This window comes from Perca fluviatilis, chromosome 16 (genome assembly GCF_010015445.1).
Source record: "Perca fluviatilis chromosome 16, GENO_Pfluv_1.0, whole genome shotgun sequence".
Lineage (NCBI taxonomy): Eukaryota > Metazoa > Chordata > Actinopteri > Perciformes > Percidae > Perca > Perca fluviatilis.
Window position 1 is genome coordinate 4,598,284 of NC_053127.1, and position 22,482 is coordinate 4,620,765.

Consider the following 22,482-nt stretch of genomic DNA (forward strand, 5'->3'; position numbering starts at 1 on the left):
TCGATCCCAAGGGTTCCCAAAATAATGCATACATTTCGTGTGTAATCATATTTAGCAAATAGCATATCCCAAATAATTATAATCTTTTACTCGTGTTAGATTTTGCTCAGGTAGTAGAGCAAAGTTAATGTGTACTGTGTCATTCATATAGGGCATTTTTAAATGATTAGAAACTTGACAAGATATGATAAACCTGAATACTTGAGAATGTTTTGTTCATTGTACTGAATGTTTTTTCAATCTCAATGTGTCATTTTGTAGGATGGAAATTGTGGAGATGACCTTTTGTACCCTGGAGCACCAATTACCAAAGGTCAAAGTTTGCTCCTTCTAATGGTGTACGTCCTGAGGCATAACCTGACCGAGATTGCTCTGGACCATCTTTTGCAGATTTTTCATGAACTTTTCCCTGCACTGATACCAGCAACCTCGTATCTCTTCCATAAATCCTATGGCCAATATAGGGAGTATGTGCCCCATTTCTACTGCCATCAGTGTTCAAATTATATTGGAACAAAAGAATGTGGTTTGACACAGTGTGTTCTGTGTGAGGCAGAATTTGATGTGGATGCTAGTCTACAAAAGGGTTCATATTTTTTGGTAATCAGTTTATCTTTGCAAATTAAAGAGATTCTGGAAAATCCCAACATCAAAATCCAAAGACATACATCAACTCCAGGTTTAATTTGTGATGTGCAATGTGGAGGGGAGTATAGGAGACTCAAAGATAGTGGTGAAATAGGTGATGATGACATCAGTCTGATTTGGAACAGTGATGGGATCCCTGTTTTTAAAAGCTCTAGATGCCAAATATGGCCTATTCAGTGCCAAATCATAGAACTACACCCTACAGACAGGAAGAACAAAATATGTGTTCCTTGTCTTTGGTTTGGAGAGAGCAAGCCTAATATACAGACTCTCCTAATTCCATTTGTAAAAGAGCTACAGGAACTTCAAAGTAATGGGATCACCTGGGGAGATGGTTGCACTTCAAAGGTGCATGCACTTGTATGTAGTGCAGATTCAGTTGCAAGGCCACTTCTCCAACATAAGAAACAGTTTAATGGCATTTATGGCTGTGACTTCTGTTACCACAGAGGTGGAGGCTCCTATCCATATTTTATTCCTGAACCCCGTCTTCGTACAGAAGTTGAGCATTTTGACAATGCCATGAATGCAACACCTCAGCAGCCCATAATGGGAGTGAAAGGCCCAAGTCAACTAATGAAACTAGACAAATTTCAAATGGTGCAAGGCTTTGTTCCAGAATATCAGCATAGTGTATGCCTTGGAGTTACAAGACAGCTGACATCTCTGTGGTTACATTCCACAAACCATCAGCATGGTTGGTACATAGGCACCCAAACTGAGCAGATCGACGAAGTGCTTAAAAAAATTTCACCACCAACTGAGATCACAAGAGTACCACGATCTATGCGAGAAAGGAAGTTCTGGAAGGCATCTGAGTGGAGGTTATTTCTTTTGTTTTATGCTTTGCCTGTTTTAAATGGCATCCTCCCCAGAAAATACTGGAATCATCTTTTCCTTTTGGTTTTTGCAGTATATCATCTCCTGCAAGAAAGGATCATAGAGGCCGAGGTGGTGATAGCCGAGCAGGCATTGAAAAAATTTGTCAGGGAGTTTCAGGGGTTATATGGCCAGGCTAATGTGTCATTTAATGTGCACCTCAAGACACACCTGGCTGCAAGTGTGAGGAACTGGGTACCATTGTGGGCCACATCCACATTTTCCTTTGAATCTTTTAACGGCACCCTGTTGACATATTTCAATGGCACAACTCATGTACCTGTCCAAATAATGAAAAGGTACCTTAGAGAGAGGAGTCTCACAAAGAAAGGAGCAACAGTGATGCATAATGCTAATGAGTATGTCAAAGATCTTTTCTATGAACTACAGGGCAGAAAGTGTTCAACTGACAAATCAGTTCAGATCAGTTCCCATGTCAGAGTTTTTGGTAAACCAGTACAGACAGATGTCTCGGTTTTACACATGCTTGCAATAGATGACCTACTGGGTGTTAGAGTGAAACAAGCCTCCTACTACAAACGTTTCATTGTGAATGGAATACTGTATCACTCTGACACAAACAGCCGCCTACAGAAAAGAATCAACTCTGTTGTTATGTTGCAGAATGGCACATTAGTCAGAATTGTGAATTTGGTCGTTTCTGGTGCAACACATTGTGTTTTGGTCAAGGAGCTTGTTAAGTCTGGAAGGAAGCTGTGCAGAGACACAACACTTAATATTGCATCAAGCTTTGTGTATGAAGTGTCTGAGTGCAATATAGTGTATGCCGTCCATCCAGAGTCATTGCAAATGTGTCATGGTTGAATCCAGGGAGAAGGTATATGTTATTCCTCTGCCAAACAACATTGAACGAGACTAATGTGGCTGAGCATCAAGAAAATTGCCGTAAGCTGAGTAGTGCCAAGAAGTCCCGAGATTCCCTGAGACCTATTGAATTGACATGTAAATACAATATCTGTACAAAGAATTACTGTTCTTTACCTGTTACATGAAGTGACCCTTCTGTCAGTCAAGTGTTTGTGCATTAATACATGATGGTAACAGTGTAGATAAACAAAATGAACTTACATGTCTTAGTCCACACTGCAGCATTGTAGCATATGACCCTTTAAGAAATCAGCCTAACAATGTCAATACACTTTAATAAATTACTAAATTTCCACTAAAAGTGTTTTCATTTTAGCATATTTTATGACAGTACTTTGATATGCTAATAAAAGTACACTTATATTTTAGTGCACTTTGTTTACAGTGTACTAAGATTACACTACTGATGAAGTGAAATCAGTGTACACTTTCAAAAATTATACTAACTCTGTATTAAAAATAAGTGTACTTACTAAAAGTACACTAAGTTACCACTATACATTTTTGTATTTTAACATATTTTATTAAAGTACTCTGATATGCCACTAAAAATACACTTATTTTAGAGTGTACTGTATAAAGTGTACAGAAGTCACACTTCTAATGAAGTGAGATCATAGTACACTTTAAAAAAGTATACTAACAATTAATTTAACAAAAAATATACTTCCCATAAGTACACTGAATTGCCACTCTAAGTATGTCAAATTTAACACACTTAAAAAAAATAAACTTCTATACAATTTAAAATACATTATCAACAAAGTACACTTTCAAAAAGTACATTTAAAAAATAATTTGATTACTGGTAAATTAGTATACTTACTTTTTGGACTCTGAAGTTGAACTTAATTACATCTATTTTGAAGTATACTTTTAAAAAGTACATATTAAATACTCTTTAAATAAAGCACAAGTAGAAGCATACTTGTTTTATACTTCATGTACTTCATTCATATTTCTAATACACTAAAGTATACTACTTTTTTACCTGGGTATATTATAAACCAAAACAGATATTAATGAAATAGACACACAAAACAGCCACAGTGCTGAGACGCTATTTCATAATTTACTATTAAAAGGAAACCATTGCTATCCTGGGTAGCTTTATAAATACTTTGCTTACTGCCGGTTATGAAAGAGACACTGCTACTGAAAAGGCTTAACAAGGAGAAATGCGTGGGACACTATTGTAAAAATGTAATGTCAGAAAAACTTTATACAGTAAGGATATTATGTAGGCTACTGATAGTGCATATGAAGTTTGCATTGGAGTTCTTTTATGATGCTAGTTCTAGTGACTGATCCTGTATTATCGCAACGATCAGGAGTAGAGCTCGTAATGTTCAATTCCCTATATTTAGGCTATACAAATATTTAAAATTGCGATAGCCTACAACAGACGAAAATTTGTCAATCACATCTTCTTAAATACACGTTTAAATGTTGCAAAAGTGTGCTCAGAAGCTGTAGCTAACATGTCCTATATATGTGGGGACTCACTGTATTTAGAAGTTAATTTACAACACTATATAAAAGGATCTCGTGTGTGCATATGTAAACTGTACTTTCGTAAAATTACACGACAGATAACAAGTGGGTTTTAATTTTGCGTTAGGTGTGCTCAATAGTTAAAATGCTATCATGAAATAGAATCCATAAGTGATTTTGTAGATACAGCTTGATTAATTGTATGTAAAGAATAATTCGTAAATATAATAGGATATCATATACATAAAGTTTAAGGATTTCTCTTTAGTTTGATGTGTGTGTGGCTCTTAAAAGAGCCGTTGTTGGTTTGGTTGAAGCCGGTTCCGGGTGTTTACTTCTTAGCGGGCTTCTCGGTCTTCTTGGGCAGCAGTACGGCCTGGATGTTGGGCAGGACGCCGCCCTGAGCGATGGTCACTCCGCCCAGCAGCTTGTTGAGCTCCTCGTCGTTGCGGACGGCCAGCTGCAGATGGCGGGGGATGATACGGGTCTTCTTGTTGTCGCGGGCAGCGTTTCCAGCCAGCTCCAGGATCTCAGCAGTCAGGTACTCCAGCACGGCCGCCAGATACACCGGAGCTCCGGCACCAACACGCTGAGCGTAGTTCCCTTTGCGGAGCAGCCTGTGGACACGGCCGACGGGGAACTGGAGCCCGGCACGAGAGGAGCGGGTCTTGGCCTTCGCTCTAGCTTTGCCTCCGGTTTTCCCTCTTCCAGACATTTTTCGCGTTTCTTCTGTCGTTGAGTTCGAGAGAAAAGTACAAACATGGTGTCGAAAGCGGCCTTATATACACCTAGCTGCTTCCTGATTGGCCAGACCGAGCGTAACTGTGATCGTCCAATCAGAAAAGAGACCAGTCAAGTTGCTGTTTTTACCACAAGACAAAGCTGTAGTCAATGAAATATATCCCATATTGTTATTGTTCCCTTTATCATTCTGTAAACTGCCTTTGTATTTTGAAAACAAACATTCAAGGAGTTGACACAATCACGTAAACACACATTACAAAATATAGCCTATAAACTCTATGTAAAATTTCCTTTTGACATGATATTTTATCACTGTATTCCTACAGAAAAGCACAGCTGGCTTTCTGTATTACGGCGCAGATTAGTCTTTTGGGTCAGACTTTCAGCGGTTTATGGAATAAACAAATAGAAGAAAATTAACACGAGGGATTATGGCCGTGATGACCAAATGCTGCGTCACTGTGGAGACAAGAGGAAACTTTTATAAACCGAAATATGTAACTGTTATAGAGAGAGACTGAACGGCCGAAAGTGGAAAACTAGAGGAAAGGACAGCCTGACAGCGAGGTAAGGCAAATATTTTAACCCCCCGTTTTCAAAGTTTCTAAATTGAAATTTGGGTTTATTTCAACCGTATTGCACCAAAATAACACGGATGGTTTCATACAATGAAATTAAGGATCTGATCTCTACTTTCGTTAAATTGTGGGTGCTGTATTACAATTCATAGCATTATCCTTACTAAACTTTGACATATATATATATTATTATATTACATGTCACTTAGCTGACGCTTTTGTCCAAAACGACTTACAATTAAGGTGCAAACTCCAGACAAGTAGTAAGTGCAAGTAGCCTACATATCTGTGGTTATCCGTTACCTTTATTCCTCTGATCGATTAGTCCAAATCATTAATTTCTGCTTTTTTCCCCTTACACAAGAAATAGGTATAATTTCGCATGAGATTTATTGATCATTAATTTCGAAAATATAAGTGCAAAACTAGTGTAAATGAGTTAGCTCCAGTGGTGAAGATACTGTTACGTTAAAAGAAAAAATATATATATATTTGACCTGGGAGGACAGCACAAGGGTTAAAAAGAAACTTAAAGACATGCAAACTAAAAGAAAGTTTTTATATTGAGGATTGGTGTAGTATGACACTAAACATAGGATTTGCCAGCAGTAGTAGACTATAACTAAAAGTATCTCATTTTATAATAAATTCATAATATCAGAAATTGTCTCTTTAGAAGTAGTGTGTGGCTCTTAAAAGAGCCGTTGTGTTGTTATTGTTGTCAGGTCGTTGTTTAGCCTCCGAAGCCGTACAGGGTGCGACCCTGTCTCTTCAGAGCGTACACCACATCCATGGCGGTCACCGTCTTCCTCTTGGCGTGCTCGGTGTACGTGACTGCATCACGGATGACGTTCTCCAGGAACACCTTGAGCACACCGCGGGTCTCCTCGTAGATCAGACCGGAGATACGCTTCACTCCGCCGCGACGAGCTAGACGGCGGATGGCGGGCTTGGTGATGCCCTGGATGTTATCACGGAGAACTTTACGGTGACGCTTGGCGCCTCCTTTACCGAGTCCCTTCCCGCCTTTCCCTCTTCCAGACATTTTTCAGTTCAGTCGATGAAACGAATGAAGTCAACGGTCCCCAACCGGCTGTATTTACATCTTATCTGCGGACGTAGGAGAGGACATGTCGATGTCATTACGGGCATACTGCGCATGCGTCAACACCAGTCAATAGCCGTTACAGCTGGTGACGCGATTCGGTGGGCGGAGCTCTTTTTCAAAATGTAACCGTTTTTCCTGCCTTTTTTGAACATTCTTTATATATATATATATATATATATATATATATATATATATATATATATATTAGACATAATTCGTGTTTTCCTACCTTTGTAGTTTAGTTTTACACTTCAATATGTTTAGAGCCTCATATACCTGACCTTTGGTGAACATTTATAATAATAATAATAATAATAATAATAATAATAATAAGTTGGCTAGTTTTATTTTACATCTTGATATATATGACCATGAGCTCTGTGTTGACTCAAACTCATCATTGAGTACATTCTCCGTGTACAAACGTCTAAATTAAGTTTCAAAAGCCTTCCCTGCGATGCCAGGAACACATAGACTCTATCTTGTGAATAAAATACACCATCCCTTCATTTTACTGCAAGCTTTTGGCCTAAATCTTAAAGAATTAAGTTATACCCTTAAAAAATACCAGAATTAGTCTTTAAAAACACACAAAAAACCCTAAAAGAACACGGAAGACATGAACACAAAATCACTTTTAGAGGCCTCAAGAGGTAAATCTGCAGTGATACATAAGAAAAAATACTTTATAATACAACTATTATAGGGAATAGGCTACTTGATGAAAGGCTTATTATCCTTCAGAATATTTTTTTTTGTAGGCCTACTGCTTTCCAATTTACAGGGTTCATACGCATTTTAACCAATACTTTCCCATAACTTTTTGGCAAATTTCCATGACTATGTATTCCTGAAAATCTCAGTCGACATTATACAATGAGAATAAAAATATATAAATATATCTGACCATGAGCTCTGTGTTGACTCAGACTCATCATTGAGTACATTCTCTGTGTACAAATGTCTAAATTCAGTTTCAAAGCGATGCAAGGAACACATATAGGCTCTATCTTGTGAATAAAATACAGCATCCCTTCATTTTACTGCAAGTTTTTGGCCTAAATCTTATCACGGAGAACTTTAAGGTGATGCTTAGCGCCTCCTTTACAGAGTTATTTTCCTCCCTTTTTTTTTTTTTTTTAATACAGCTTTTATTAAAGTTTTACAAAATACAAGTTATAACTTCACAGTAGGCTACATTTCATACCAGAAAACACAGACACATGTCCCCCCTGTCCCCAGTGGAAATTACACCCTAGATGACATGTCTGGATAGCTTGTCTTGTTCAACATACTGTCACATTATATTTCCTGATTGTTACTCTGAACCGTTCACGTTGTCCTACCTCTGTAGTTTAGTTTAATACCTTTTTTTTTAAATGTTTCGAGCCTTAAATAGGCCTACCTGAGCTTTGAACATGTATTATAATAGGCTAATATCATGTAATCTGTAAGAAATTATCACATTATGATAACTTATCATTAACAAATATCCTTCCCGGCGCCTCATTTTTCTCTGTAAATAACAGTCCAGTGTTTTTTGTGATTGTTGCGGGCAAAAATCCTTGATTATTTGGCACGTTTTCTTAAAAAAATGCATTGGAATATGCGGGATATTTATGCAATTTAATGCAATGAAATTGCGTCAACTTGCAAAAACTGCGGTTTGATGACAAAGAGAAAAGCAAGTTATTCCCCCAACACCCTGCTTTTCGATGATGTTCACGTCGCGTAATTACGTCACTTCATAACGTTCCCATGGCAACAGGGGGAAATGGCTGCTCTTGTGTGAAGTAAACGCAACATTTTTTAACTTTCTGCTAAGATATATTATGTGACTTTTCTGCAAAGAAAATGCGGGGGTTATGAAATCATGCATTATGAAATCATGCATAATCCCTGCAGTTGCACGGAAATCGGCAATTTATGTGGCGAAAGTGCGGCTTATATGAAAAAATATGCTGACTTTGGCTGATTGTGCATTGAATTATGCGTCACATAAATTCACGTTTCTCTGGAGGGACTGAAATAAGTCTTTAAAGTCCTGTTAGTAAATATTCTGTCTTCTATCAGTTAATTTCTAAAATCATGCCTTTTTACTATGGAGTTTGTGTGTGTGTGTGTGTGTGTGTGTGTGTGTGTGTGTGTGTGTGTGTGTGTGTGTGTGTGTCCAGACATTTACGCGTTATTATGTTTTCAATAAAAGTACTGAAATGCTGCCGAACCCGAGTTTGTATCTATCTAGCTGCTTCGTGATTGGCCAGAGTGAGTGTAAGTATAATCGTCCAATCAGAACAAAGATCAGTCAAGCTGCTGTATTCACATCAAGACTCCTTTTTAAACACTGCACGGCATTTCAAAATAAAACGTGGCAGATTAAACCGGTAAAGACATATCTCATCATATTCTCATAGTTTCCCTTTCTTATTCCGCAAACTGCCCTTGTTTGTTGTCAACACAGGTTAATGGGTTAGACACAATAATGTGAACACAAACACACATTTCTAAATAGTAAAGGTAATGTAATTTCCTTTGGCATTATTTTATCTTAATGCATTCCTACACAAAAGTGCAGCTGGCTTCCTGCTGCAGATTAGTTGTTTGGGTCACTGTGGAGACAAGAGGAAACCTTTATGAATCGAAGTAGGCTATATAACTGCTGCAGAGGGAGACTGAACGCATGGCGTCGATTTCTGTGGGGTACGCGTATCTATCAGATTTCGTCATGAGTCCTTTTGTAGCCTACCCACCACTTTTTTTTTTTTTTTTAAACCTCGAGGTCAATTTTGTAAAAAAAAAAAAAGTTCATAACACATATAATTCTTGAGCGACAGATGCCAAAAAATCCACAAAAATCTCTACTATCCCCACAGAGCAGGCACAGACACAGCCGCTCTGTGGTGCAGAACGACAAATAAGCGCCTGCACCGGTAGCCTATTCCACGGGACGGTGCATAGGCTCGCTCGGCTGCCTGCTCGCACTTCAACACCGCTCACTTGCGCTCTAACTTCGGATAAACTTTCTTTTTCCTACACCACTCCAAGGAGCCAGGGACTTTTGCTTTGTCAGATTCCGTTTTTTTCCGGAGTTGAACTGAAACTTCCCCTGATCCGTAGGAATAATTCTCTCCATTCAAGATGATTGTGTTTGCATTGAAAACATGTATTTATTTATTTATTTATTTTAATCCTGCGCAGCTCCTCTCTCTCTCTCTGTGTCTGATGGCACGGCATGTCACGTGGATACATGAAGCAGAACATAATTCTTTTTGAAAACTAAAGGCTTTCTTCTTCATAAAACGTGTCGGACGTGCGTCTCTGTCCCCAGCACATTTCAGAGACTAAGCTGACGCCATTGTCTGAACGGCCGACAGAGGCAGAGGGGACTCTTTTGTTCAGGAACTTCATGAAATGAATGCAACCTAACCGCGAGGTAAGGCAGTCAAATATTTTAAATGATAGCCTATTGTTTTTTTTGTGTGTGTGTGTGTGTGTCTTGTTATGTTCTGAATTTAATCACCACATGGAGCTTCTTCGTGTACTGGCTTTATTCTCTGAACACGATTATTACAGCCACATGCCTTCAGCCTAGATATCCCCGTTGTTACTCTCTCGTTACAGACATATGAACTATCTAATCCGAAACATGACATGTCTAAAATACGTTTAGCTGCTGTCCCGGTTCACAGCAGAAGCCTACATTGCTTTTTGTGATTATTGTAAACTTCAGAAGATTCTGAAAATGTTAAACTGTTGTTTTAAAATGAAGGTTGTGAGACATTGTCCCCGGTTACATTTCTAGCGACCCATAGATATATGCATATGTATATGCACATATGTTATGTGCTGTATACAAGTACATTAGTAGAAGTAATGAGTAATTATTATTTTTTTAAAGGTTTTTATTTTTTTAAAGTTTCAGGAATTGGGTTCCTTCATCGTGTGTTAGGTGTTTATAAGTTATATAGGCTACCCGCCATATTTATAATCATGAATTATTTATTTTTTTAAATAATTTTGCTCGGGAGGCCATTCCAGTCTATTTGAAGTCTATCATAATCACACATAAAATCACCATAAATGAGGTTATATTCTTGACCTTGTCTGGCTCTCCCTCTCCTTTTCCTCTACTTGGAGCGATCGCCGACCCAGATTGCATTCCTCGAGATGGCCGCTGACACATTTTTAACAAAAGCAATATACAGTTATAAACCCATATCTACTGCCCCTAACCCCCTACTACTTGCTACTTCTCTAGTTGTACCCCAAACTAAGTTTACACACGGTTTATGAGTAATTTTACCTTGCAGCACATATGACTCGCTGCTCTAACCTCTGCCTCCGTTGGTTTGTTAGTTTTTGAATTTCTCACACCGATCCGCCCTCGTAACGTATCATATTACATTATTCTTCCTCGTCCAATCAGAGCAAATATATGCAGTGCAAAGGATCATGGGACTAAATCATGAACGGTCCCTGTCCTAATTTAAGTGTGTAAATTATGTCCTCTTGGTGTTTTTGTAATGCATTTACGCTACCTAGTTTTTTTAATCTTGATGTGTTCATGTTTTATACATTTGTTGGGTTACCCTGGCTGAGACGGAGGGGTAGGTTGATTACTCCCGTGTATCGAGTGCGTTGTAAAATTGAAAATCCCGCCGTTGATCGGCATTTCTGGCTCTCTGGCGTCATCCGCGGAGTTGTGACAGCATAGAGAGCCGGGTCCGGAGCTGCTTTCCTCGGCTTCACCCACCGTGAGGAGCAGGCGAAGACGGAAGACGGAGACGGTGAGGAGCAGGAGAGGAGGAAGACGGAGACGCCCGTCATGGCATTTCGAGCCCTTTTCGAAGTCTCTGGCGTGGGCCTGGCGTTCAACAATCAACTCGAGATGCAGGTCACCGCCCGCGCGATACGCGTCGTCGTGTCATCGGCGCATTTGATCGCTTACGCGTTCGGTAACTGGAACAATTACAGTCTCCCTGTAAGCGTTTACCATTTACTCAAATGTGTTAAGATCAACGAAGAAACCCTTCTCCAAATCCTGCTGTCTGCGGCGTCTCGAGCCACGCTGTGGCTTTGGAGGCGGTTACGAAGTTGCATCACCACGGCGGCGGGCGCCACGGGAGCTGTCGCGGGCGCCGACGAACACGAACAAGCGAGCATCCTCAACGTGTAGCACTACACGGTCGTCTAAGGCTGTTCGACCGTATTCTTCTCGGAAAAACCTGCTGCCTGTGACGTCTCGAGCCACTCGTGTACGCGGGGTCGTCACGAACGCCGTCGAAGACGAACTGGCGAGCATCCTCAACGTGTAGTACTACGCGGTCGTGTACGGCTGTTCGATGGCGAACCTGCTGTCTGGGACGTCTCGGGACGCTGTGTGGCTTTGGACGCCATTACGAAGCTCTTCTGGCAGCACCAGGATCACCACGCACGCCGTTGAACACGAACTGGCGACACGAACTGGCGAGCATCCTCAGCGTGTTGTACTAGGTGGTCGCGTACGGCTGTTCGACGGCGAACCTGCTGTCTGTGACGTCTCGGGACGCTGTGTGGCTTTGGGCGCCATTACGAAGCTCTTCTGGCAGCACCAGGGTCACCACGCACGCCGTCGAAAACACGAAATGGCGAGCATCCTCAACGTGTAGTACTACGTGGTCGTGTAAGGCTGTTCAACGGCAAACCTGCTGTCTGTGACGTCTCGAGCCACAGCACCATGACGGCGCAGGGTCATCATGCACGCCATCGAACACGAACAGGTGACACGAAATGGCGAGCATCCTCAGCGTGTTGTACTACGCGGTCGTGTACGGTTCGATGGCGAACCTGCTGTCTGGGACGTCTCGAGCCACAGCAACACGATGGCGGTACGAAGGGTCACCACGAGCTGCGTCGAACCGGAACAAGCGGCGATCTTCGTTATCGTGTGAGTCTGTTCCTTGAGCTGGAAACGTCAATAAATGTCTATTAACAGGCGCACAAGATACGAGAAATCGATTGGAGAAGATATGATTAAAAGACCGACGAGCGACCTTATGGCTTCCATTTTATATCAAATGTAAATCTGTGTTCTGAATAAACGGTTAAAAAAAGAGTAACGTGTCTTCAGTTCTCTCGGTTTGCTGTAATGGTCGCCATCCTAACAGTGCTGGTGAGTCACTGTGTGATGATGGCTCCTGTATTCATCATCTAAAGCAGTTTTTATTGAATGGGGTTACATGTCCCCCTAGTGGTACTCTGGAGGACTACAGGCGTTACGTGTCCCCCTAGGGTTACTCTGGAGGACGTGTCGCCCTAGGGGTACTCTGGAGGACTGCAGGGGTTACATGTCCTCCTAGTGGTACTCTGAAGGACTACAGGGGGTACGTTTCCTCCTAGGGGTACTCTGGAGTACTGCAGGGGTACGTGTCCCCCTAGTGGTACTCTGGAGGACGTGTCGCCCTAGGGGTACTCTGGAGTACTGCAGGGGTTACATGTCCTCCTAGTGGTACTCTGAAGGACTACAGGGGGTACGTTTCCTCCTAGGGGTACTCTGGAGTACTGCAGGGGTACGTGTCCCCCTAGTGGTACTCTGGAGGACGTGTCCCCCTAGTGGTACTCTGGAGTACTGCAGGGGTTACATGTCCTCCTAGTGGTACTCTGAAGGACTACAGGGGGTACGTTTCCTCCTAGGGGTACTCTGGAGTACTGCAGGGGGTATGTGTCCCCCTAGGGGTATTTTGGAGGACTGCAGGGGTTACGTGTCCTCCTAGTGGTACTCTGGAGGACTGCAGGGGGTACGTGTCCCCCTAGGGGTACTCTGGAGTACTGCAGGGGTACGTGTCCTCCTAGTGGTACTCTGAAGGACTACAGGGGGTACGTTTCCTCCTAGGGGTACTTGGCTGGGGATTGGTTACTCTGGAGGATTGCGGGACATGTCCTCCCAGTGGTGGCCTGTAAGGACTACAGGGGGTGTCCTCCTTAGTGGTACTCTGGAGTACTGCAGGGGTGTGTCCTCCTAGGGGTACTCTGGAGTACTGCAGGGGTAATGTTGTCCTCTTAGGGGTATTTTGGAGGACTGCAGTGGGGTACGTGTCCTCCTAGTGGTACTCTGGAGTACTGAGGGGAGTATGTGTCCCCCTAGGGGTACTCTGGGAGTACGCCGGGGGTTCCCTTCTGTAGCCTCCCCCTAGTGGTACTCTGAAGGACTACAGGGGGTACGTTTTTTCTTAGCTGGTACTCGTAGCCGGGGTACATGTCCCCCTAGTGGTACTCTGGAGTACTGTAGGGGGTACATGTCCCTCTAGGGGTACTCTGGAGTACTGCAGGGGGTATGTAATTTTTTTTTTTATGTTGCAAAAATGCTAATTTATGAAAATGAATGAATTAAGTGATGGATTCGAAACATTTGAAACTTAAAGCATTTAAACGTTTTTCTTAAAAAACAAAACGTTTAGTGAATCTATCTCGGCTCGGGGGGGTTCATTGTACTTTTATAAAGACTTTTTTTTGACGCCGGCCGGGGCCAAGTATTCTGTTATGTTCTGGCCGATGACGCGGGCTCCTGTACGCTCCCGTGTACGCACGCCACGCCCCATGCACGCTCCGTGCACGCCACGCCTCCCGCCACGCCCTGCACGCCACGCCCCCTGCAGCGCCACGCCACATCTGCTACGAAGGCAGATGCTTGGCGCCGGTCGGCTTGGTGTGTCAGGGCCCTTTTTTACAGGAAGTGTATTTAGATTCACTTTTCATAAAGGTTTTTTTGCAGGGTAAAGTATTATTTGTTATAATGAACTAATAGAGGTGTGACGAGATCTCGTCCTCACGAGATCTCGCGAGATTAAACGTGATGAGGTTTCTCGTTGAGGTAAAAAGTGTCTGGCGATATCGGTACACAAGTGCAGAGCAGCAGCCTTGAAATCATCTTAGAAAATTCTCTCTCCCTCTTTCCCTCTCTCTCCTCTTTCCACTCTGCCTCTCCTTTTCTCCTCTCTTTTTCTCTTTTCTCTTCCCTCCCCCCTTTTTTTCTCTTCCTCTTTTTCCTCTCTCTCTTCTTTCTCTCTCCCTCTCTCTTTTCCCTCCTTCTCTTTCTCCCCCCTCTCTCTCAACTACTTTTTTTTTTTTTTTTTTTTTTTTTTTTTTTTTTTTTTTTTTTTTTTTTTTTTTTTTTTTTTTAATTAACTAACACCGGTTGAACCTGGGTGTCTGTTAACTAACCAAGCTAATATCTCCTGTACTTTAATAACCATAAGATTTGTGTTTTATCGGCAGAGAAAGACGGTGATGCCAGGTGGCCAACAGTCATCCTGTGAGTGTGGTAACACGCTGCGGGATATCTTCCAGACGGAGAGAGCCAGACCAGCGCGAGCTGCGACGAGACTCCCCTTTAGGTCTGGTACGGTGTAATAATGCTGGAACCCTGGATGACTTCGGAGGCCCGGACCGGAAACACAAAGGCACTTTTAAGTGCTACTTCCTTTTATCTAGAGCAAAGTTCCCGATGTCCCTTGACTACAGTAACTCATCAGGATGCACTGAAAGTATAGTAGGGGGGGAGAGGGATCTTTTTCTTACCAGAATTTGGTGCATTTTGACACACAACAGTTGAAATCATGCATTTAGAGTTCTGCATAGGCATATTTACAGTGGCAACATCCCTTCAAAACCTTCAAAATATATTGTGTATGTGTCTGTGTGTGTGTGTGCATGTATGTGTGTTTGTGTCTGTGTGTGTGTGTCTGTGTGTTTGTCTGTGTGTCTTAGTGTGTGTGTGTGTAAGTGTGTATTAACGGTAGTTTGAAGCTCATGAATGGACGAGACTCCCCTTTAGGTCTGGTATGGTGTAATAATGCTGGGACCCTGGATGACTTCGGAGGCCCCGACCGGAAACACAAAGGCACTTTTAAGTGCTACTTCCTTTTATCTAGAGCAAAGTTCCCGATGTCCCTTGACTACAGTAACTCATCAGGATGCACTGAAAGTATAGTAGGGGGGGAGAGGGATCTTTTTATTACCAGAATTTGGCGCATTTTGACACACAACAGTTGAAATCATGCATTTAGAGTTCTGCATAGGCATATTTACAGTGGCAACATCTATTCAAAAACCTTCTAAATATATGTGTGTGTGTGTGGCACAGAGTTTTGGGTAGAGCTCAGAGGCCTGTACTATGAGGCAAGATTTGGCGTTAACGAGGTAACTTCAGGTTCAACCCAGGTTGTTGTGTAGAGAGGGAGAGACAGAGATAGAGGGAGAGAGAGGGAGAGGGAGAGACAGAGAGAGGGGGAGAGAGAGAGGGAGAGAGAGAGAGGGAGAGAGAGAGAGAGAGAGAGAGAGAGGGGAGAGGGGAGAGGGAGAGAGAGAGAGAGAGGGGAGAGAGAGAGACAGAGAGAGGGAGAGGGGGAGAGGGAGAGAAGAGAGAGAGGGAGAGACAGAGGAGAGAGAGAGAGAGAGAGACAGAGAGAGAGGGAGGGAGAGAGACAGAGAGAGAGACAGAGAGACAGAGAGAGAGAGGGAGGGAGAGAGACGAGAGAGAGAGAGAGAGACAGAGAGAGAGAGAGAGGGAGAGAGAGAGGGAGAGTTACAGACAGAGAGAGAGAGGGAGGGAGAGAGACAGAGGGGGAGAGACAGAGAGAGTGAGGGAGAGACAGAGGGGGAGAGAGAGAGAGGGGAGAGAGAGAGAGAGAGGAGAGGGGAGAGAGAGAGAGAGAGAGGGAGAGACAGAGGGGGAGAGGGAGACAGAGAGAGACAGAGAGAGAGAGGGGTGCGCTCATAAAAGATAAAACATTTAGAGACAGACAAACCCGTTAACATTACCTGATGGGTATTTTTATGAAAGATATAGATTTTCAGTGGAGAGAGAGAGAGAGAGAGATGGAGAGAGAGACAGAGAGAGAGAGAGATGAGAGAGAGAGATGGAGAGAGAGAGAGAGATGGAGAGAGAGAGATGGAGAGAGAGAGAGAGATGGAGAGAGACAGATGGAGAGAGAGAGAGAGATGGAGAGAGAGAGATGGAGAGAGAGAGATGGAGAGAGAGAGGATCTTTGTCAGCTTCTTGAGCCGTGTGTCGCCAATGCGCACATCGGTTTGAATTATGTTTTTATATTTTATTTGCTCTCACGATCGCTTCCCACTGCCAGGGTTGCACCTGCAATAATAGGCTAAAGCAACGACAGTTTATGGAAAGCATGTAATTATTAAAAAGTGTATTTATGGTCAGATCTCTGTCCTGACTGATGGGGAAGTGATATTGATAAGAGTAATTTACACATCTACAGCGTCGGAAATTATTTTTGCCAGCTTTCCTTCCTGTTTTAGGAAGCAGCGACTGTATTGAGTTTTGCCTGCAAAACCGAGTCTGTGTTCCTCATATTTATGCAGAATTATAGTTTCCTCTCCTTATGTAAAATATGGTAGCTGTTTGTGATTGGTCGTGGTGTGCAAACACCGCCTCTTTTATGTGAACGTGCCCGCCACTGGATTGGGAAACCCTAATGGTTGACTGAACTAGTTGATAACCAGCGTCGTGATACAGCTTATGCGGGGAAAAGAGAATCACATCAAGAGCCAGACAGTTTATTGACAATGAAAAATGTTGAAAATAGCACCAGAAATCTTCCTATCTTTACTAGGGAAACAGTTGTACATTTTCACTCCCCAACTTGTACATTAACTTTATCTATATCTGTTGAATCAGTTGTACATTTTATTTCCAAATTGTATATATTTTAAATATTGCTCGTGTAGTATTCAATTATTTCATGTATATTGTTTCCTATTATTTAATGTATACTCTGTATGTGTGCTGTGTGTCTGATATTTTTGCTGCTGCAACACCATTATTTTTTTTAGATCAATAAAAAAAATCTAATCTAAATGTCAGAAATAGCATAAAAATTACAGAAAAGCACCAAAAATGTCGAACAGAAACGCCAAATGTTTTGAAAAGAAATCCCCAAAACATCTAAAAAACACAGGTCAAAGGTCAAAAATAGCGGCAAGACTGTCGGAAAAAGCGACAAAAACTAGGCGGGCAAAAGGTTAGTGTGAACCTGAATTGACATGTGGGCCTCCACTTTGACACATGTGGGTTAGGTGAAGCCGGGTAACTGAAAGAAATCCAGGGCATGTTGATTTGGATTCGTAGTACAGGCCTCATGAACTCCAGAAAAGTGGTTTAGCCCAGTTGTGCGGTCTTTTCATCGACTTTGCCCTCAGCGATGCCCTCTGCCCCCAGTCACGTGACTTTGTTATATTCTCAAACGTGGAGCACTGCATAAGAAAGACGAAAAACTTACCAGAAACGTGTCTGACGCGGGCTTGCTGCTGCTGCTGCTACTGCTACTGCTAGCCTCGTCTGGACACATGGATGTTTCCCATTGATAAAATGAAATACCATGTTAAACATAAACATATACTGATGTGATTACAGCAAAGACAACGTCAGCAGTATTGACGGCAGAATAGGCTCCAGAATATCTCCTTCTGGATTGACAGGTGCAATATTAGAAAATCTATTTTGTGATTTTTATTACATTTATATCAAAACCTCGAGACTTTCAAACATCAACGTGTCATTTGTTAATATGTATTCGTGTCTTAACCCTTGTGTGGTCCTTCGGGTCCCAGTGACCCGAAGGACCACACAAGGATTATGTACTTCCCTTTACTTTGTTGAGAATTGCTCTCTAAACCCTGTTTCTTGTAAAGTAAGTAAAGTTTATTTCTAGAACACATTTAAACACAGTTTAAGCTGACCAAAATGCTTTACAAACAAGAACTAAGGTGCTGTATTAACCCTTGTTTAGAGAGCAATTCTCAACAAAGTAAAGGGAAGTACATAATCCTTGTGTTGTCCTTCGGGTCACTGGGACCCGAAGGACAACACAAGGGTTAACGACATATAAACATCTTTTCCTGTTCTATGTTGACTGGAAACGCTTCCAACACTTGCGTGTGGCGTGAAAAAAAGGCGTCGGTTCTATTTCTAGCATGCACGCGTTTTCGGCGCGGCTCAAGCCAAGCCTGAGACGTGCGTGTCCTGCAGGCAGTTTGTATCCATCTCGTGGGACGCAGGGGTTTTATTGCAGTGCATGATGGATTCTCTGCATGTGCTATTGCTGCATGGATCACCTTAAACTTCCCTGAATGAGACAAAAGGACTCCAAGCTGGTTGACCCAATCCAATGAGTCTCTGATCAGAACTGAGGCTAAGCAAGCTTTCTGTGTGATGACATTAGTACAGTGGGCCCCACAATGAACGTAAAGTGCTAGTGGCTGCTCTTGTTTTATCAGTGCCTGTGCACCAGCATGCTTCCCAGCCATATTAGCTGCCCCGTCATAAGTTTGACCTCGTAAACCTTGCCCTGGTAAGTTTAATCTCAGCAGCACATCTTTAACTACTCCAGCAAGGCTTTTTCCTGTTGTATCAGAAACAGAATACAAACCAATGAACTCTTCATGGGGCTTCAGGTCATTGTCAACATAACGCAGGCTAATACTTACTTGTTCTTGCCCGGAAATGCCTTGTGTTCCATCCATAATAACTGCATACTGAAGAACTGGTAGATCTCTGATTGTAACCTATTGCACTCCACTGTATACTGCCCACCTGTGGTGTAATTTTAAAGAGTCGAAAATGAAAAAACTTCAAGTGGCTTACAATGATGCACTGAGAATTGTGCTTAAAATTCCTAGGGGGAGTAGTGCCAGTGAAATGTTTGTGTCTAACAATGTGCCCACTTTTAAAGCTGTTTTAAGAAATTTAATGTATAGATTCATGTGCAGACTGACAGGGTCTAAGAATATGATCATTGTGTCCATAGTTGATGTTTCTAAGAGTGACACAAGGTACACATCTTGCTTTTGAAACATTGTACACGAAGCCTGTATACGTTTTATAAATGATGCCTCATCGGCACCATTCTTAAATGTTTTGTATTGTATTGTGTGTGTGTGTGTGTGTTTATATATATATATATATATATATATATATATATATATATATATGTATATATATATGTATATATATATATATATATATATGTATATATATATGTATATATATATATATATATATATATATATATATATATATATGTATATATATATATATATATATATATATGTGTATATATATGTATATATATATATATATATATATATATATGTGTGTATATATATGTATATTTTATATATATGTATATATATATATATATGTTTATATATATATATGTATGTATATATATATATATATATATATATATGTATATATATATATATCTATATCTGTATTGTGTTGTCTCTATGGACCTCTGTGTCTTGAATAAAGTTGATTTGATTGATTGATATCAGCTATTCCACTAACAATATTGTTGCTCACTTTAGACTGGATCTGTGGACTGATGTAGTCTTTCTGGGACCTCTGCAACCATTTGGCTAAAAGGACATCATCCTCTGCCTTGTCTTTCAAGAGTTGATAAAAATTACTGTTTTCCTCCTCAGGTCCTCTCAAGGCTTTTCCCTGTCGTGCCAAATATTTGATTGAACTCACAATTTTCCCCAGACCCAGTGCCTGTTGTCTGCTTGTTGATTTGCCAAAGCACTGGACAACTGTGTATTTACAGGACGATTTTCTTGTGCAGTCACAGAGACAGCGTGGCAGTGTGTATGACTACTTTCATGTGCTCTAAATTTTCCAATTTTTGAATCCAGAAGTGATAAAGGTGGGCTCTGATTTTACAGCAAATGGTGTGAGTTTGTCCTGGTAAATTCTCATGCAATAAAAACACAAAAAAAACCTTCTGCACTGCATCATAATGTAGTCAGGGAAAGTCACTGTACCACCGCTCTTGGAAGGAGAGAGTTCTGTTAGGCAGAACTTGAGTGTCAATTAATTTTGGGTGTAGCTGATATGACTCTGTCCTCTGTCCCCTGACTTCAGTGTCTCTCAGCTGTCTGACAATGTCATACAATGCGACAAGACTGCAGTTACAACGACCCTAACCCTAACTCTTTAGGTGAATAAGGTATAGAAAAATTATACTGGTTTCTTATTAACTTTGTTTGAACACTTTTGGGCACCGATATAGTGCTGTTAAAGAAAACACAGGAATGATCAGAGAGAGCAGCATCCATCACTACAACCTTGGAAATGTTCAGACCCTTCGAGATAATCAAGTCCAGTGTGTGTCCCTTATTGTGTGTGGGCTGTGTCACATGCTGAGTCAGTCCATTGCTCTCAAAAACACAACACAGTTCTTCGGTCCCTCTGTCCTGGGGGTTGTCAACATGAATGTTGAAATCACCAGCAATAATTATACAGTCAAAGTTAATACAGATTATAGACAGCAGTTCAGTAAAGTCATCGAACAAGGTTGCACAGTATTTAGGTGGCCTGTAGATATTTAGAAGTATAGCTCGAGGAGAAGACCTTAACTGAAGAGCCACATATTCAAAAGAAGCTAAATTTCCACAAGATATTTGCGTACATTTGAATGAGTCATTAAACAAAATGGCGACCCCACCTCCTTTCTTATTCACTCTATTCTAACTCATAAAACTGAAGTTAGGGGGAGCTGACTCGATAAGAACAGCAGCACTGTCATTATGGTCCAACCAGGTTTCAGTTAAAAACATAAAATCAAGATTGTGCTTAATAATAAAATCATTGATTAAAAATGATTTTTTTGAGTTGGCAGTTAAGTGCTTCTTTTTCTTACTTAGCAGATCCACCATTCTTTTTCTATTACCTATCACAACATAGATTGAAGAAGAATTTAACACACAGGTAACACACAGGGCCCAGGCTTGTCCTGGAAAGAGTCATGAGTGCCACTAGGCGTGCAGCCTGGACCCAGCACATATCAGTTAAAGCTTGCTGCATTTTGTACACAAGCATCCTTATCAGTCTGGGGAGGAGGAGTTCGCTGCCGTCCTTGAGGGGGTAGAGGTGCCTGGCATTTTACTTTTGGCCAGGGGTGAATGATGGGAGAAGGAAGGGGGGCATACTTGGTTCCAGCATCTACCATCTTCATCTGGTCAGTGAACTCCAACATGGGGATGGGGGAAAGAGGGGAAAAGGTGAGCAGTGAGAGCGATGGCATGGGCGGGGTATACAGATCAGCGTTGTTGAGGGAGTTTGCTCTGCTCTGTGGTTTCCCTTGGTCAAATCTTTGCTCAGGTGGGAGCTGTGGTGGATCACTGCTGTGCTTTGTTGCGTCCTCCTCTTGTTTGGATTTGTCTTGTCTCGTGTCCTTGGCCGAGGGAGCAGATGTGTGGCGCAGAGTGTAAAGTAGGCTAGAGGTGAACAGCTTTACTCCTGGCTTGTTAAGGAAAAGTCCATCTGCTTTAAAAAGATGTCTTGCGGTCCCAGAAAATGTTAAAATTGTCAATGAACTGCAGAGAATGGACGGTACATGCAGTTGAAAGCCATTTGTTCAGTGCCAACAGTCTGCTGAATCTCTCAGCTCCTCCTCTGACTGGTGGTATAGGGCCACTGATAAACACCTTTGTGTTTAGGGAGCTGACTGTGTTCAGCAGATCCATAAAGTCCAGTTTCTGCAATTCAGACTGTTGCTTTACAACATCATGTGACCCTATGTGCAGTATAATGTTCTTCACAGTTTGATGTGCTGGCATGATATCAGGGATTCTTTGGGCCAAGTCAGACACCATGTCTTTGGGAAAACAGAGTATTTTGGTGTTTTTACTACTTTTTACATCTTTTACAGCAGTCACCCACAATCAGAGTTTGAGGCCCAGTCATTAGCTTTCCCTGTAGCTTTTTACTTTTTGAATTGCTCTCAGTCCTTACCCTGCTGTGTGACGATGAGACGCAATCCAGGTCATCAGATGGAGGTCCAGGGTCCTGCAGCAGTGGAGCAAATCTGTTCTCCACCTGCACACTTGATTGTTTGGGAGGCAATTTGTTGCTAGTTCTCCTTTTTGCAGCTGTCCACTGCTGTGTCCTACTAAGTACAGGGGTTGAAGAGGCGCTCTGCCTGGATGATAATGCGGGTCAGCCGGTCATATCACAAATTTTCATATCACAAATGCCCGTTAGTCGTCCTCCCAATTCCCAGGAAAATTATTTACTCTTAGGTTTTGCACCAAAAGAGTTCCAGGGAGGACTACCACTTGATGATTTATTACCCGTTCCAC

The 22,482-nt window shown here is 41.8% G+C and overlaps 3 protein-coding genes across 3 annotated transcripts in view; all 3 read right to left on the minus strand.

The window, feature by feature from the left end:
* Positions 1-22,482, minus strand: part of LOC120544555 (E3 ubiquitin-protein ligase Siah2-like) — a gene marked incomplete at its 3' end in the record, with an annotated part of 540,100 nt that overhangs the window by 316,511 nt on the left and 201,107 nt on the right.
* LOC120544567 (histone H2A-like) lies at positions 3,412-4,712 on the minus strand. Its single transcript, XM_039778435.1, has one exon. It carries the CDS (start codon positions 4,622-4,624, stop codon positions 4,241-4,243), a length of 384 nt encoding a protein of 127 aa, XP_039634369.1. The 5' UTR covers positions 4,625-4,712; the 3' UTR covers positions 3,412-4,240.
* Positions 5,772-6,360, minus strand: LOC120544576 (histone H4). The gene has a single exon (XM_039778444.1). It carries the CDS (start codon positions 6,274-6,276, stop codon positions 5,965-5,967), a length of 312 nt encoding a protein of 103 aa, XP_039634378.1. The 5' UTR covers positions 6,277-6,360; the 3' UTR covers positions 5,772-5,964.

Coding starts and splice junctions, on each gene's coding strand:
- LOC120544567 (XM_039778435.1), bottom strand. CDS start 4,624: ATGTCTGGAAGAGGGAAAACCGGAGGCAAAGCTAGAGCGAAGGCCAAG.
- LOC120544576 (XM_039778444.1), bottom strand. CDS start 6,276: ATGTCTGGAAGAGGGAAAGGCGGGAAGGGACTCGGTAAAGGAGGCGCC.